Here is a 17,847-nt window from a genome sequence, read left to right as displayed (position 1 = left end):
ATGTTGTTTGACTATAAGGGGGAAATGGGAAGTTACAGCTGGCTGTTATTCTTTCTGTTTGGGGAGAGAGAGTAGAGAATCATTCTTTCACGGGGAAAGGTATTTTTGAATGGTTGTGCGCATGCGTTTAATTTTGCGGCACTACACTACAGAAAGGGGGGAGTTTATGACACGAGATTAGGACACGTTTTGGTTTACGGCACTAAATCTACGACATGCGGTCGACGAAACAAAATGGTGGCGTAAGGTCATATGATTGTTTGGGGTTTCTTTTAGGGGTTTAAGAGCTATCGAGAAGAGAGGTGAACACGACTCTTTTAAAATCGTTAAAGTAACTGTTATGTGAACGTTAAACTATTTGGCGAGATGTAGTACATTTATAGATCAAATATATGTTGACGGAGTATAATTAATTAAAATAAGACGATTAAAATTAAATGAAATGGTTTGGAGCGATCTATGTAGTAAATGTATGGGGATGCGTTTAATTTTAAAATGATATTTGCGCATGCGTGGAATTCTGTAAAACAACACATTGGTTAAACTGCAGGGGGAGACAGAGGAACACAGACGACGGAACAAATAGGCACAAGGAGATTTTAACACGATGATTCTAGTTTAAACGGTGGTGGGTTAAGATGAAACTTGTTTTGGGACCTATTGAATTTATAAATTAAATATATGGTAACGGATTATAATAGAGTGAATTAAATAATTAAATGACGGATTAAAAGCAAAATGTTTTTGGGCGATCTATAATTAGTCCTGAGTTTAGTCTGAGAGTGAATAATGTAGAACGAATGAATTTTGAATGGTTGGAAATACTCAGTGATGGCATGAACTATTAAAAGCTGTTTCTGTGTCTTTGTCCCTTGTCATGAGAGACAGGAGAGAGGGGGGGCGAGGAGATACAGGAAGTGATCACGACACGTGGCAGAGGATCAAGTCAAAAAGGTTTTGGTACTGATTATGGTTACAAAATCTTTCCCTAACAGGATATGTGATGTTATGACCATTTCGCATAAGCTTGGCAAACTGATTCATTAAAAATTGCATTTTGGAGGCTATGTGCATCACTGGGGTTTAATTACAGTTGGGTTGGGAATCAAGGAGGGATTGAGGATTGTTCTGTAAATTTAAGATAATTAGAGCTAATAGAGCAAGGGGTTATGGGAATTGGAGTATTGAAGGGTTGTAAGGTTAGAAGGCTTTGTTTATGGGTATTTTAGTCTGAAGATGACTAACTTGCATTTACTTGCAGTTGATGGGTTGTGGTAAGATAGCTAACACTAATTGAAATTGGTGATATATGAATAGAGAATTGGTTTTAAATTATTCATAATTTTTAGTTGAGTTTTTAATTGGTTTTTATTTTTAATTAAAGGGTTTTTAAATAAGGCATTTAATTGAATTTTTTAATATTCATATTTTATTTAATTTGATTTTTTTTGGGGGGGGAGGAGAAAAAAAATAAAAAAAATAAAAAATTTAATTTTTTTTGGGGTTGTTAGGGTTATATTAATAATTTAAGGGGGGAAGCCAGAGGCTATACAGTCTAGAATAACATAGTTCACAATAAAGGATTTTAAAAGGGTTGATATAGGGGAAAATTGACTAAAATAGTAATTATTTAACTAAGGTAGTGTTAGGAGAGACTAATGGCAGATGTTAGTACACCTTTCTCACATACGGATTCAGCACAAAGACACCCACCTTACGAGAAGGAAGCTTTCAGTGATCATCTAGCATGGTGATTATGGCATCAGAGATGAAGACGAATACGAGCAGAAACAACGATGAAGATGAATCCAGGAGACGGAAGAAAATGAGAGGTCTGGAACGTGAAGGAGAAGAGGATGATGAAGATGAGTGATTGATGAGAGGTCATGCATGGGTGGATATGACTCTGTGATCAGAAGGAAGTGGCAAGAGAGGAAAGAAGGGTACACGAGATTTGATCTCTGATGGAAGTTGAAGATGAAGAAAGCGATGAAGATTTGGAGATTAAAGGTGCTTTATTTTCAAGAGGAGTTTGTCCTACAAGGACTGGCACAGAAGAAAAGTAAGAAGATGATGGAAGATGATATTTCGAGGACAGAACTTAGAACTAAGGTTGAAGAATACTGATATGTCAACGACGAGAAGGAACAGGACTAAGAAAATGCTGAGAGGATCCCAAGAATTGGAGAAGAAGAAACTCTGAAAACTCAATCATACAACGGGTGGAGAAGCTTGTGTGATGAAGAATCAGGGTGAACCAAATCAACAATCACTGTTACAGCTTCAACTGAACAATATCAAAGGCAATTGTACCAGCCAAGGGGGGACCAGATGTTTCATATCGACCGCCAGTTTCTGGACAGACACAGAATTGGAGAGGGAGAAGAACAAAGAAGAAGGAGGAATATTTCAGCTACACTTTCAGCAACTTTCAGAAGACTGGTATAATTATGGACAGATTGGGTACTTTACCTGTTCATGCAACAAGTTAGGAGGAAGAACAGAGAACCTTTTTAAGGAAGATACAGGGGCAATTCAAGATCACCTGTTAGTGTCTAGAAGAGATGAAGGGGGGTGCATTGCTGAGAGCATCGATTAGAGAAGAAGAGGAAATAGTTAACAGTTGAAACAACTGACAATTAGAAGGGATAGTGAATAGGGGAAAACTTATCTGGGTTCAGCCTAAAGAGGTTAAACATCTCACTAATTGATAACGAATTAGGATAGGGATTTGAGGTAGTAAAATAGTTAATTACTCTTAAGATACTAATATTAGAAGAAACTGTTATAGCAGTGTTGGGAAGAGATGCATTGTTTAAATTGAATTGTACAATAAGATGTACACTAGACGACTGACTGTCTGGTAGAATATTTTAAGAAGTAGGGTTTTTGGGGAATCATTTGCTTAAAAGATAAATATCATAGGAAGGGTGATAATGTATTAGATTGCCTGTTAGACAATCTGTCTGGGAAAAACCTTAATAGGGGTGACTGTTATTTTGGGTTACATTCTTACACTAAGAGATTTGAGGTTAGGCTAAAAGGTGTTTAGTCGGTCTTGCCAAGTCTGTGTAAAGGAGTCAGGAGCAGGTGGGGAATTCCCAATCACGTATTCTAAAAATTGGTGGGGAAGGAATTTTGTCAATAAATCAGTGGGAAAAGGTTTTAAATGTTATGAGAGAAAAGATTAGATTAAAATAAGTTAGGAGAACTAGGGGTGAAGGAACGCTGAGACAGTAAGCTAAGTTTCAAAGTTAGTAGTAAGACAGAGAGAGAACAGTGAGGAAGGACATTTTAAAGTTTAGTGGGAAGATATGGTAGGAGTTTAGATCTGATAGGGGCAGATGCATTGAGAAAGTATGTGTTGCTGAATGATTTGAGGGTGATTGAGTATCTATATTTACAGTTTCCAGCAGGGAGATCAAGGTCATTATAGGTGTATTTTGTGTAATCAAAAGTTTGAAAGTCAGGGATTTAGAGATAGGACTGCGATTTGGGGAAAAAGTGACACTAGTGGTGATGGATGGAAGTACAAGGAAAGAGTTCAAAGTCTTAGGGGAAAACTGGGGAAAATTAGGAGTAACTAAGGACATCAACACGTGAGGCTATTATAACAACAGTAAGAAGCAATTTAACTCTTTCAACATTGATAGGTATTAAAGTCATAAATATATTGCATTTGATTATAAGGGAACCAATACAGCACCAATTTTAGGGGGAAAACACTTATTAGGGTTTAGGATGGGGACGTTTCTCCCATATGGAGAGATAATTATGGAGAATAAGTGTTGTTATCAGGACCAGGAGTAAAAGGAGGTATAGTTTAGAAGAGGGTTAGGAGTGACTGTTCACTTATGTTGCGTAATGTTACAGAGAAAGGTCAGGAGAATATGTGTACTTATCTAGTGCAAGCATTAGAATTTGTTTTGGTTGGGAATTATTGGGTAAAGGGCTATGTAATTCATAAAGTGATGCTTATAATGGAAGAGTTGAGGTCTGTTGTAGCCTCCACAGTCATTGAGGGAGTTCAGGAAGGGTAGATTACAGTAGTCACTCAAACAGTAAATAATACACAGAGTATAGTGGTAGCTTTTCCACTAGAAGGAATTAAGGGTTTTAATTAATCAACTAAATCAACAACGTTAATGGTAACTTTGGGAAGGGATTAATGATACGATGGTAATAGCAAATGTAGGAAGGATGACAACAACTTTTCTGAAATTAAAGGAGGCAGCAAGAGAGACTCAGGGGTTTAGGTTACGACGAATAGGGTTAAAAAGCAGAGCAGATAGTAGTAGAGAGCAATATAGATTAATCTGAAACGGAGAAGAGAGATTCATCATGGAAGCTGCGGGATGGGGTCTTTTGATTTTGATGACAGAGGGGGGGGGCATCTGATCAGTGCTGCTCGTTCCTCTGTTGTGAAAATTAGAGATAGATTAACTCATTCTGTAAGAATCAGTGAGGAATCTTGAGGGTTGATGTCTGTTGGGGATGCCAGCCCAAGACGTGTTGGACGGTTGCGCAGCCTCTAGCGGGTCTGGGTCAGGGTTATGCTTTGTCATGACTGTGGTATCGGCAACAGTCATTGACAGATAAAATAATGTAGTTGTCAGAACAGTAGGGTTAAGTGTTCTTGGGTAAATGGATTACCCTATGGGAATTGTTAGATGGAAAGTAAGGTCAGGTAACAGTGGAAACCTGAAGTATTCAGGTGAAACATTGAGGGCTAAAAGTTATTGTTGTTATAATAAAACATATGAGGTAAGGGGTATGTTTATAGGAATATTATATTGGGATGTTATATGATAACTTTGGATAAGCATGAACATAAGGTTAGAGATGACAAATATAATGTAATTTTTATGTACCAGGTAGTAGAAAAGCAGGACTTTGATGGTTAAATGATTAGCTTTTGACTGACAATGTGACTATGGGGAATCTTAGAGATATTTAGGGGTTTGGGGGTGATAAAGCATCTATATTCTTACATTAGGGATGGACAGGATTTGGTTACATGTCAACATTGAAGCTTCCATATGAGGCTTTTACTATTAAAAGAGAGTTAGCACCGAACACAGCTAAATCTAGGGTTAAAAGGGTGACATGGCTACATGTCATAGTCTTCAAGCCTACCATTGGACAATGAGTCTAAGGGAGAAGGGGGGACCTCTTCCATGATATGGTGTAACATTTGGGAGATCTGATAGGATTTGGTTGCAAGATCAGTTAGGCCAGTAGGGGCAGTGATGGGTCAGATTTTAGTTTCAGCTTTGATAACACTGTGTGATGTTTGTACTGACTTTTGAGAAAGTTATGAGATTGAGATAGGTTGGAGAAGTGGTGCCTGGAGGCAACACTCAGATGCCATTGTTGACTGTTCCGGATCTGGACGAAGAGGGACAAGTGGCCTACTGATGGATAAATATCATTTTGGATTATTTGATGATTTTTCAAATTGTTTTTTCAATATTAGTATGATTTTTAGTATGATTTATGAATCAAGGGGGGGATAGGTTAATGTGATTCATGCATCATTTATGTATCATTTTTTAAATTCTTAGGTGAAATGGAGGTTTAATTTGAAAGTGGTTGTTTTGCAAAAGATACTGTTTGGTCGTTTATTTTCTTGTCATTCCAGAAGCATTTGGGAGAACATGTGGAGATTGGAATACTCAAACAAAGACAATATGAAGGGACAATATGACGGGAGGAGATGAAACAAGGAGGGTGTGGCTGATTCCATCATCAACGATGCAGTGGAAGTCGAGATTGGAGGAGGAGAATACGGAGGAGATGAAGTGTAGTGGACTACATTCCAGTGTCAGCAATGAAATATAGACATATTTGATGTGTAATACATAATGGTGTCATATTCTTAGGTATTGATTTTAGTAGAATGATGTTTGATGTTATTGAATGCAGATGAGGATCTTAGATGCTTTTGTTTATTTCGATGGGGTTAGGGAAAGGACGGTTAGGCAGGGAGAGATTCCTTTTCAAGTCCTATGGGTTGACCAGCTTGAGAGTGGATGTTTCTGGATAGGATTTTGTTTGCAGGGGAACATGTGTATTTAATGGCATCATAGTTTCAAATGTCTTTACATGATTTATGAGTTTATCTGGAGTACCGCGGTGGTTGCCTGGGGCAGAGGGACCGTGAGAGAATTTTACTGTCTTGATTGATGGATGGATGGATTTGGAACAAAGGTTGCCGGACAGTTTTTCGCTCTCACACTCCATAAAGATTTATTCATAATTCATAGTAATGTGTTCACACTTCATAAACAGTTTGTTCATAATTCATAGTAATGTGTTCACACTTCATCAACAGTTATTCATATTTCATAAGAAAGGTATTTACACTCTAGAGGAGAATGTTTTGGTTTAAGGTTAAAGATACTTAATAAGATAAGTTGTTACTAGTCATAATCCTATTCTGTTTGGTTTCGAGACGTTTAGTTCGTCTCGAAAGGGGGAATATAGTATCTGAAGATTATGCCTTTGTTAAATGTTTTTCATGAAGAAATAGAATGTTGTTTATGGTAGTATCAAGAGGGAATGTTTTAGGTGTAATACCACATACCACAGACAGGGGGTGGGTTGTAGACAGGGGAGACTGGTGATTGGCCAGAAGAGGGGGCATCAGTGTTTATAAATAGGGGTTAAACGATGAGACGTTAGAGCAGCCATTAGAATTGGAGGACACTGCTCTCCAGACCCTGCAAGTCTGTTACTCATGCTGAAGCTTGTGGTCTGAATAAACCTTATGATCAATGTTCAGTATGAGCAGACTCCTTTTGTTCATCAGCAATGACGACCACCATTCATCATATACTACAGTAGCCTAGGCCAGATTAGTTACAGTGTATTAGGGCATCTTGTCCCATATCATTGTGTAAAAAACATTGCTAATTTACACTACATGGCAGCGAATATTGTCTAGTATCAATTAATCATTGAAATTCAATGGAAGTAATTGCATCGCGTTTCCCGCCACCCCACATGCATCCTTTTGCATGTTGTTGCCATGGAAACGGAGCAGTCAGACCTACTTACTGCAGGAGCCCACACTGCGAGGAAAAAAGGCTATGGAATCCAAAAAGTCCAACCTGGTCTTTTGGCCTACAAAATTAGACTGATAAAAAAAAAATGGGAACCTGGTCTTTTGGCCTACACAATTAGACTTTGATTTAAAAGAACATGGGGGGTACAGACGAAAAGTTGCAATTATGATAGAGAATTAATGCAGAAAAAAGATCTCTAGATAGTTCTGTATTGAATTGCATTTTTTCAATTAACTAGTGCTTTATTGCATGGCTCACGACGACTGGCTGTGTAGGCCTGTTTTCTTTATGCTTTATCCTTGACCGGTCCGCGCGTCGTTGTTTGTGGCAGGATATAAATTGAATTGATTTAGATATGCTTTTGTAATTTAAACAAAGACAACACAATGTTTTCCCTCTAATCGCTCAAATACATTAACAAGTCCATCGGTGCGGGACGCCTCTTGACAGCCCCAGGTTGAGAAAGTGAATGATCGAGCATGCGCAGTTGAGGTTCGTGCCATATTGGAACGAGGCAGAGGACAGGAGAGCGAGACGGGGGCAACGTTTTAAATTTACTAGGAAGAACTAAAAAAGGTGAGATTCACGTACGTGGACGAAATACTTAGCTATTATTTATTATGTACTATTTTCAGCTGCCTTGGTGGCTCCCGTGTGTTTTTTCCTGGTGTCAAATAAGCTGTTTAGTGCTCGATTGAGTAGGCAGCGCCATACCCATACTTGACATTTCAGTTGTTAACTTGCTCGTGGTCAGTGGAAACGGTGCACCAGCTTCGCGCGCCCGATCAATTTCCTAGCACTGACTTTTATATCCACGATCAACATTGTAAACCCGTCATTGGCAAGACAGATTTTGTTATTCTCCTCTTCTCTTTTAAATGTTGTCAATTCAATTTTACTTGACCACAATATAACATTGAAAGTTGGGGTGGGCGCATGATGCCTTTGCCTGCAAGATTGTGTCAACAGTAGATTGCAATATTGCTGATGCTGACAAACTATCATAAGTCTGACTAGCTTTTTCTAGATTAGTGTTTTATCTGATGTTTGTTTAGCTTGCCATTGGAAGCAACCTGATGTAACGTTGTAAACATTTGTAACATTGTAGCTATTACACAGTATAGCCTATTACACTGTTTCACTGTAGTCTGTGGCTGGCTATATGTGACCAATGAAATCATTGTATGTGACCAATACTATATTTACTGTTTTTTACAGGACTTTTCACAACCAAATATTAAGATATTATGTGTAGGCTGGCATTAGCATTTTTGTGCTGAGTCTGACATGGTCAACCAACCCCTTTTCTGAGATAGGAAGAAGATCTCTTTCAGCTACTGGCGGGAACACCTGTTGAGAGGCAGAGGCTGCTAGGGGTGCAATTTATAACCTCAAAAGTGCAGACTCCACACGCATTGCAATCACATCCCATGGTCATTTGATATGACTTCCTAAGGATCCCACATGGGAAAGGGACAGCTTTCCAAATGCAACTCCTCTTAACCTACCAAAATCTAAATGATTGCTAACCTTTTTTAGACTTGGAACTGTATAAGTGTGTAATATGTGAGATCTAAAGGCCACTGAGTACCAGGCCCTAAACAGATGTAGTTCTACAGAGGTGTTTATTTAACGTCCTGTCTTTGTATCTTTTTCAGTTGGATCAAAGTGGTTTTAGCTACTGCTAATACAGTCTCCTGGGTGGTGTTGGGAACACAGTGGGGGCATCATGAACCCCAAGACACAGGAATCTGGTGAGTCTCACAATGGTTGAATGGCAGAGGTGTATTCAGATTATATTTCTGTCTTTGTAAATTAGTTTGTGTTTGTCTTTCAGAAGAGGGCTCTGAACTGGAGTCTGACTTCAACTGGGATGAATATCTGGAGGAGAATGGAGTATTGGCGGTTCCACATCACGCCTTCAAACATGTATGTCTTATTTCACTGCATCAGGGCCCATTTGCAGATATGGTACTTATATTTAGGGCCCAGAGTTTTTCATTGTCAGGGCCCTATTTATTGTATATCCACATACACACCCTTCCCTCCCTCTCAGGTGGACCGTAGCCTGCAGACAGGGCTGGCCCCAGGGATGAGTCTGGAGGTGTGTGTGCGTTCGGAGGCTGACCAACCCTACTGGGTGGCCACCATCATCACCACCTGTGGCCAACTGCTGCTGCTGCGATACGAGGGTTACCATGATGACCGACGAGCAGACTTCTGGTGTGACATCATTACCTCTGACCTCCACCCTCTGGGCTGGAGCAGGCAGCACGGGCAACCAATGAGACCGCCTGAGGGTGAGGAGGGGGTGACATAGGGGTTGATGGAAATATGCGTTTGTGTTGCTGTAGACCGGTTGGGCCCTGTGCTCAAATAAATGCATTGGAAAACTCTGTTAAAGCTTTTCATACAGGAATTAACAGGATATAGATGTACAAAATGTATAAATGTGATGTGTGTACAGGTGTCCGTGAGAAACATGCTGACTGGGAAGCTGTCCTAGAGGAGGCTCTGGCTCAGGGAGGGAGCGCACCAGCACACCTACTGGAGGGGGTGAGTCTGGGGGAGGGAGGAGTGGGGAGGGTGGGGACACTAGGACCATAACTATAGTTGGGACCTATTCAACATTACTAATCATTTCAGAACAGCTTGATTGTTTAGTATCAATAAATGTCAATATTTTCTAACATTCTCTGTCTGTGTCCAGGCCCAGACAGGGGGAGACCTGTTCCCCCCGGGGTGGTGTGTGGAGCTGCAGGACAGTGTGGACCCGGGGGTGGCCTGGGGGGCCCAGGTGGAGGACAACGTAGGGGGCCGTCTGTGTCTGCGCTACACTGGGACGGAGGGGCTCACCCAGTCACAGGCCAGGCGCTGGGTATTCTACCTGGACCCCCTCTTACACCCACCTGGCTGGGCTGAGGAGAACAGCTTCTCTCTCACCCCACCTGCTGGTAAGGAACAGAACTGCCTCTGCACCTTGTGGCGCTGTTGACCAACCCTGGACCTGGAAAACTACAGAGTAAACACAAATACACCTCAATCAATGAATCATCAAGATCTTGTTGAATAAGATGTGTTAATGCTGGGCTGGTTGCCTGGTGACCACTGTTGTAGTGTGTTTGTTTGGGTGCTTGTGTAAGTATTAGTGAAAGTTAGTGATAATGTCATTGTGCTGTGTTGCAGTGCTTCGTGGTTTGCGCAGCGAAACAGAGTGGGAGGAGGTGAGAAAGAACATTAGACCGCCTAAAGAAGAAGCCATCAATGAAGACTTCTTTAAGGTATTCTCTCTCTCTCTGTCTCCCCAACCCTCTTTCTGTCTCCCTCTCCCTCTGGCATATCTCCTGTGTGTGTGTTTGTAGGACAGGCCAGTCCTCTCTCCTCACTGCTTCTCTGAGGGGATGAAGTTAGAGGCAGTGGACCCCGCTGCCCCCTTCAACACCAGCCCAGCTACTGTCACCAAGGTAACGCTCACATGTCACCACAGTAACACCCCCACCTCACCTCACCTCATCCACACAGCATCCGTCATGTGGTAGGTTGCCCCTAGATGTATGGGGCTGTAACAGTGATGTCATCATTGTGTTCCCCAGGTGTTGAGCGACCAGTACTTCCTGGTGCAGATGGACAGTCTGCAGGGAGAAAGTGAGGGGGCGGGGCCTGGCTTATCCCTACTCTGTCACTATGGGAGCACCGGAATCTTCCCTGCCCAGTGGAGCCTTAAAAATGGGGTACCCCTCAGTCCCCCTCCAGGTAGGGCAGAATACACGCACCTCAGGCACTCTACTGCTCCAGTGAAATGGATCACAGAGTTTACTGTGTCCCTGGGTGTGTGGGTGTGTAGGTTACCAGGGTCAGAACTTTGACTGGGCGGATTACCTGAACCAGTGTGGAGCAGAGGGCGCACCAGAGAGCTGTTTCCCTGTGGTGAGACACACAACCACACACACACACGTTTGTTTTAATATCCTTGTTGGGACCAAACAGTTGATTCCCATTCAAAATCCTATTTTCCCTAACCCTTATCCTAACTCCTAACCCTAAACCTAGCCCCTAATTCTAACCCTAATTGTAAAACTAAGCCTAAAATAGCCTTTTTCCTTGTGGGGACCAGAGAAATGTCCCCACTTGTCCGAATGTTCCTTGTTCCTTGACTTCTGGTCCCCACAAGGATAGTAAAACCAAAAACACACACACACACACACACACACACCACTCCAACTGATATGATGACAGGTGTTTTCCCCCCAGGGGCTGAGTGATCATGACTTTGTTGAGTCCATGAGGCTGGAGGCAGTGAATCCTGTCTCTCCTGAGCAAGTCCACGTGGCAACTGTAACCAGGGTCAGAGGTCAGCACATCTGGTTGCATCTGGAAGGTGAGAACAGAACAGCTGGAGGAGAGAGAAGAGGGCTGGGTTGGAGGGATGTAAGGTTTTGGGGGAGGGACAAGAATGTTGTTATCATTACGACCTATTCAATTTTGGGTGTCAATTTCAGTTACCTGAATACTCAGTGTTATTCTATTTACATATTCAATTTAGCCACATGTTCAGCCACTCATAACCTCCCCTCTGCTCTGTGTGTTCTCCCCAGGGTTGAAGCAGCCTCTGCCTGACATCATCACTCATGTGGATTCCCTGGACATCTTTCCAGTCAGCTGGTGTGAGAGTAATGGCTATCCCCTCCAGCACCCCTCCAAACCTAGAGGTCAGGGTCCAAACAAGAACCTCCTGACCATTTTGATGGTTGGTCTACACTACCGGTCAAAAGTTTTAGAACACCTACTCGTTCAAGGGTTTTTCTTTAAATAAATGTCAGACAGTGTCACCAGCAAAGTACCCCCACACCATAACACCTCCTCTTCCATGCTTTACGGTGGGAAATACACATGCGGAGATCATCCGTTCACCCACACCACATCTCACAAAGACACGGCGGTTGGAACCAAATATCTCCAATTTGGACTCCAGACCAAATGACAAATTTCAACAGGTCTAGTGTCCATTGCTCATGTTTCTTGGCCCAAGCAAGTCTCTTCTTCTTATTGGTGTCCTTTAGTAGTGGTTTCTTTGCAGCAATTCGACCATGAAGGCCTGATTCACACAGTCTCCTCTGAACAGTTGATGTTGAGATGTGTCTGTTACTTGAACTCTGTGAAGCATTTATTTGGGCTGCAATCTGAGGTGAAGTTAACTCTAATGAACTTATCCTCTGCAGCAGAGGTAACTCTGGGTCTTCCATTCCTGTGGCAGTCCTCATGAGAGCCAGGTTCATCATAGCGCTTGATGGTTTTTGCGACTTCACTTGAAGAAACTTTCAAAGTTCTTGAAATGTTCCGTATTGACTCAAATGTAAGAAGGCACACCTGTTAATTGAAATGCATTGGTTGGAGAATGCCAAGAGTGTGCAAAGCTGTCATCAAGGCAAAGGGTGGCTATTTGAAGAATCTCAAATATAAAATATATTTTGATTTGTTTAACACTTTTTTGGTTACTACATGATTCCATATGTGTTATTTCATAGTTTTGATGTCTTCAATATTATTCTACAATGTAGAAAATAGTAAAAAATAAAGAAAAGCCCTTGAATGAGTAGGTTTTATAAACCTTTTGACCGGTAGTGTATATCAGTGTTTTATCTGAATGTTACTGGCAGGTGTAGATGTTGACTTTTGTACCTCTTCTGTTGCAGCTCAGAGGAAGAGCCGTGTGGCCGTGGTGCAACCAGAGAAGCAGTGAGTTTTGCAGACCTTGAATATTACGGAGAGAGGGAATGGAAATCAAAAGCTAAACTTACCTCTACTGTTAACCAACTTTGTGACATGTTAGTTTATTTTTAACTATGTTTATTTGGGTTTGATCTGATGGTAGATCTCCACTTAAAGCCACGCCCCCTGATACAGCAAGGCAGCAGGATCTGAGCCAATTGGAGAGCGGTGAGTGTAATTCCTTGTAAAATATAATTGGTAAAAAAATAATGCAAATGAGAAAATCTTACGTGTGTGTGACTGTCTATGTCAGCAGCTAACGGGAAGTATAGCTGCCCAAAGATCTACTTCAACCACCGCTGTTTCTCTGGCCCCTACCTGAACAACGGCCGCATCGCTGAGCTACCCCAGAGCATCGGCCCCGGCAACTGTGTCCTGGTGCTGAAAGAGGTGAACAAGAGAGCAGCACACCTCTACCAGCTCCTCTCTATCTTACACACGCACAACTGTAGATGACAACTCACTGTTATCCCCATACAGATACATATTCTATTTAATTATGTGCTGTATCCTACCATATAATCTTCAATGTCTTTCTAACCCCCCCTGTATCCTCTCCTGTCCTGTGGTCCAGGTGTTGACTCTGCTGATCAGCTCGGCCTACAAGCCCAGCCAGGTGCTGAGGGAGCTGCAGCAGGACCCAGAGCTCAGGGGGCACGGCCAGGGAGAGACACTGAAGGCCAAGTCAGTCTACCCACCACACTATAACACCATAATAACGCTACGTTAATAACACTCACCTTATATGATGATATGGATGATATACACTCGCACTGCTTCATAGGGATCATTAGCTATAAGCAGAGCCAGGGAACAATGCTTTAGGCCAAGTCAGTGGACATACCAGAGTATACACCATAACAACACCGAAGTAATACAATTAAGTGAGAATGCCAGAGAAGCCGGTGTTTGGAGTATATATTGGCACGGGTGTTGTTAGGCCTGAGACAAAGTCGAGGGCCGGCAAACCGTGCCAATATATCCTCCAAACACCAGCTTTAAGGGCATTATCACTTAATTGTATTACTTCGGTGTTATGGTGTATACTCTGGTATGTCCACTGACTTGGCCTAAAGCATTGTTCCCTGGCTCTGCTTATAGCTAATGATCCCTATGAAGCAGTGCCCTAGCCCTAGCCCTAGCCCTAGCCCTAGCCCTCACCCTCCGATCCAACAGGTCCCAGACGTGCTCAATGGGATTGAGATCCGGGCTCTTCGCTGGCCATGGCAGAACACTGACATTCCTGTCTTGCAGGAAATCACGCACAGAATGAGCAGTATGGCTGGTGGCATTGTCATGCTGGAGGGTCATGTCAGGATGAGCCTGCAGTAAGGTACCACATGAGGGAGGAGGATGTCTTCCCTGTAATGCACAGCGTTGAGATTGCCAGCAATGACAACAAGCTCAGTCCGATAATGCTGTGACACACCGCCCCAGACCATGACAGACCCTCCACTTCCAAATCGATCCCGCTCCAGAGTACAGGCCTCGGTGTAACGCTCATTCCTTCGACGATAAACGCGAATCCGACCATCGCCCCTGGTGAGACAAAACCGCGACTCGTCAGTGAAGATCACTTTTTGCCAGTCCTGTCTGGTCCAGCAACGGTGGGTTTGTGTCCATAGGTGACGTTGTTGTCGGTGATGTCTGGTGAGGACCTGCCTTACAACAGGCCTGCAAGCCCTCAGTCCAGCCTCTCTCAGCCTATTGCGGACAGTCCGACCACTGATGGAGGGATTGTGCGTTCCTGGTGTAACTCGGGCAGTTGTTGTTACCATCCTGTACCTGTCCCGTAGGTGTGATGTTCGGATGTACCGATCCTGTGCGGGTGTTGTTACACGTGGTCTGCCACTGCAAGGACGATCAGCTGTCCGTCCTGTCTCCCTGTAGCGCTGTCTTAGGCGTCTCACAGTAAAGACATTGCAATTTATTGCACTGGCCACACCTGCAGTCCTCATGCCTCCTTGCAGCATGCCTAAGACACATTCATGCAGATGAGCAGGGACCCTGGGCATCTTTCTTTTGGTGTTTTTCACAGTCAGTAGAAAGGCTTCTTTAGTGTCCTAAGTTTTCATAACTGTGACCTTAATTGTGTACCGTCTGTAAGCTGTTAGTGTCTTAACGACCGTTCCACAGGTGCATGTTCATTAATTGTTTATGGTTCATTGAACAAGCATGGGAAACAGTGTTTAAACCCTTTACAATGAAGATCTGTGAAGTTATTTGGATTTCTATTAATTATCTTTTTTTGCTGAGTTTATTTCTGTATGCTGTAGATTTGCTCTGTTCTTGGTCACTATGTATAACACCACAGTATATGGTAGTAGTCGAGTGACACTGAGGATATACATTCTCTCTGCTGCATAAACATCATACTGGAAGAGATGCTCCCTACCACATTGGTCTCTGACAGACGGTAATGGATCAGATTCTGCTCTGGACCATGTTGTGGTGTGTAGGTACAAAGGGAAGAGTTACCGGGCCACTGTGGGGATTGCCCGTACAGCTGACCAGGTGGCTGAGTTCTGCAGGAAGATGTGTGTGAGGCTGGAGTGCTGCCCCAACCTGATCGCACCTCACATGGTGCTAGAACACTGCTCGGAGAACTGCTCCCTTCTCACCAAGACCAAATACAGTACGTGCTACCAAACACGCACACACACATACATATTTGCATACTTACACATGTGTATGCATGTACAGTACACACACACAGACACAAACACATGCAGACTTAGATTGTATTTACAATGTACTTATCAATATTTATCTATACAATACGTAAAAATGTATGCACATATGACTAAGTCGCTTTGGATAAAAGCGTCTGCTAAATGGCTAGCACTCCTGTTATTATTTTTGTGGGTCTAAAATAGTTTGCTTGGTGTATGTCTGTGTGCTCTATAGCTTATTACTATGGTAAGCAGAAGACCAAGCGAATCAGCCATCCCCCTGGCGGTCTCACTAACATGGAGAGCAGCACGAAGCAAGGGAGCAGGAGGAAGAAGAGAAAGCCCCTGTTTGTCCACAAGAAGAAACGCCTGTCTACCCCTGCTGGCTCCCCACTGGTACTGCACATTCTTACATTAGTCATTTAGTCATTTTTTTTTTTACATCATTCAACTCATTCAACTGCCATTAACTTGGTCATCACAGAGAAGCTAGAAGTAGTTGCCCCTAACCATTGGTCCAGCATGCAGGGCAATCTGATTCTAGATCTGATGTTACGGGGAACTTTTATATGGAAGGAGCCAGTAATCAAACTCATAACTGTCCCCTTTCTTCCCACCCCAGGCTAGTGGAGAGGAGGAGGACCTGGATGAGGACTACTCTCTGAGTGAGGAGGACTCAGGCTCAGAGCAGCAGGATGACTCTGAGGTGTCAGAGAGGAAGTCCCAGCCCCCCTCTCCCTCCCCCTGTCCCACCCCTACAGAACCTCGCCCCCGGGACAGACCCTGTCGCCAGCGTAGGAAACCCGCCCGCTCACCCTCCTACTCAGATGATGAGAACCAGCCCACCTTACCTAAGGTAGTGGTGGTTACATAATTATACACACACACACACACACTGATCCTGGAACTATATATGTGTAACCCCCCTGTGTGTGTGTTCTGTCTCAGAGTGGGAGGGTGGAGGTGCAGGAGAAGCTGCATCTGGACAGCAGTCCTCTGGGCTGGAGCATCACTGACGTGACCCGTTTCATCAGAACTACTGACTGTGCCCCGATGGCACGCATATTCAGAGACCAGGTAGGAGTGACACACACACACACAGCAGAAAACACACACACTTACATACTCACATACACACACGCACAGTGTGCTAATTTTCTGAGTCATGTTGTTGTGTGTGTTGACAGGAGATAGACGGCCAGGCCCTGCTGTTGCTGAGCCTGCCCACAGTACAGGAGTGTATGGGGCTGAAGCTGGGCCCTGCCATCAAACTGTGCCACCTTATAGAGAGGGTTAAACTGACCTTTTACCAGCACTTTGCCAGCTGAGGAGTGTGTGTGTGTGTGTGTGTGTGTGTTTGGTCTCAAGCTCATTACTAAACCAAGCCATATCATCACAACCAGCGTTATTGTAATGTACAGTATGTGCTGCTCCAGGATGGACACAGCTTATAGCCTCAGCTGTTCACCCTGGAATGTGACTGGATTCTGTATCTTTCAGGGATTTCATGTTTACAGTGCCTTCAGAAAGTATTCACACCCATTGACTTATTACACGTTTTGTTGTTACAGCCTGAATTCATAATGGATTTAAAAAAAAAAAATTATCTCACCCATCTACACACAATACCCCATAATGACAAAGTGAAAACATGATTTTATATCTAATTTACTTAAGTATTCACACCCCTGAGTCAATACATGTTAGAATCACCTTTGGCAACGATTACAGCTGTGAGTATTTCTGGGTACGTCTCTTAAGAGCTTTCCACACCTGGATTGTTCAATATTTGCACATTATAATTTTTTTAATTCTTTGAGCTCTGTCAAGTTGGTTGTTGATCATTGCTAGACAGCCATTTTCAAGTCTTGCCATAGATTTTCAGGCCCACTTCAGTCAAAACTGTAACTAGGCCACTCAAGAACATTTAATGTTGTCTTGGTAAGCAACTCCAGTGTATATTTGGCCTTGTGTTTTAGGTTATTATCCTGCTGAAAGTTGAATTTGTCTCCCAGTGTCTGTTGGAAAGATGACTGAACCAGGTTTTACTCTAGGATTTTGCCTGTGCTTAGCTCGATTCCATGTATTTTTATTGCAAAAAAAACGTCCTAGTCCTTGCCGATGACAAGCATACCCATAACATGATGCAGCCACCACCATGCTTGAAAATATGAAGAGTGGTACTCAGTGATGTGTTGTGTTGGATTTGCCCCAAACATAATGCTTTGTATTCAGGACATAAAGTGAATTTATTAGCCAAATTTTTGCAGTTTTACTTTAGTGCCTTATTGCAAACAGGATGGATGTTTTAGAATGTTTTTTTTTTCTGTACTGGCTTC

At 42.8% G+C, this 17,847-nt stretch overlaps 1 protein-coding gene across 3 annotated transcripts; it reads left to right on the top strand.

Annotated features, from left to right (window-relative positions):
- Window positions 1–7,330: 7,330 nt before the first annotated feature.
- LOC121577600 (scm-like with four MBT domains protein 1) lies at window positions 7,331–17,083 on the top strand. 3 transcript variants are annotated; one of them, XM_045224065.1, is made up of 21 exons: window positions 7,331–7,643; window positions 8,726–8,821; window positions 8,905–8,996; window positions 9,124–9,367; window positions 9,535–9,623; window positions 9,778–10,021; window positions 10,254–10,348; window positions 10,430–10,531; window positions 10,661–10,820; window positions 10,912–10,994; window positions 11,319–11,445; window positions 11,663–11,776; window positions 12,761–12,803; window positions 12,940–13,004; window positions 13,090–13,226; window positions 13,411–13,520; window positions 15,296–15,471; window positions 15,744–15,904; window positions 16,131–16,364; window positions 16,457–16,585; window positions 16,696–17,083. In XM_045224065.1, the coding sequence occupies exons 2-21, from the start codon at window positions 8,797–8,799 to the stop codon at window positions 16,834–16,836; spliced, it is 2,571 nt and encodes an 856-aa protein (XP_045080000.1). In that variant the 5' UTR covers window positions 7,331–7,643; window positions 8,726–8,796; the 3' UTR covers window positions 16,837–17,083. The 3 variants fall into 3 exon arrangements, with proteins under 3 accessions (XP_045080000.1, XP_045079999.1, XP_045079998.1); XM_045224064.1 differs by having other exon boundaries at window positions 11,304–11,445; window positions 13,093–13,226; XM_045224063.1 differs by having other exon boundaries at window positions 11,304–11,445.
- The last annotated feature ends 764 nt before the right edge of the window (window positions 17,084–17,847 follow it).

The sequence above is a fragment of the Coregonus clupeaformis genome, chromosome 12, assembly GCF_020615455.1.
Source record: "Coregonus clupeaformis isolate EN_2021a chromosome 12, ASM2061545v1, whole genome shotgun sequence".
Classification (NCBI taxonomy): domain Eukaryota; kingdom Metazoa; phylum Chordata; class Actinopteri; order Salmoniformes; family Salmonidae; genus Coregonus; species Coregonus clupeaformis.
This window is presented reverse-complemented; position numbering and strand designations above follow the sequence as displayed.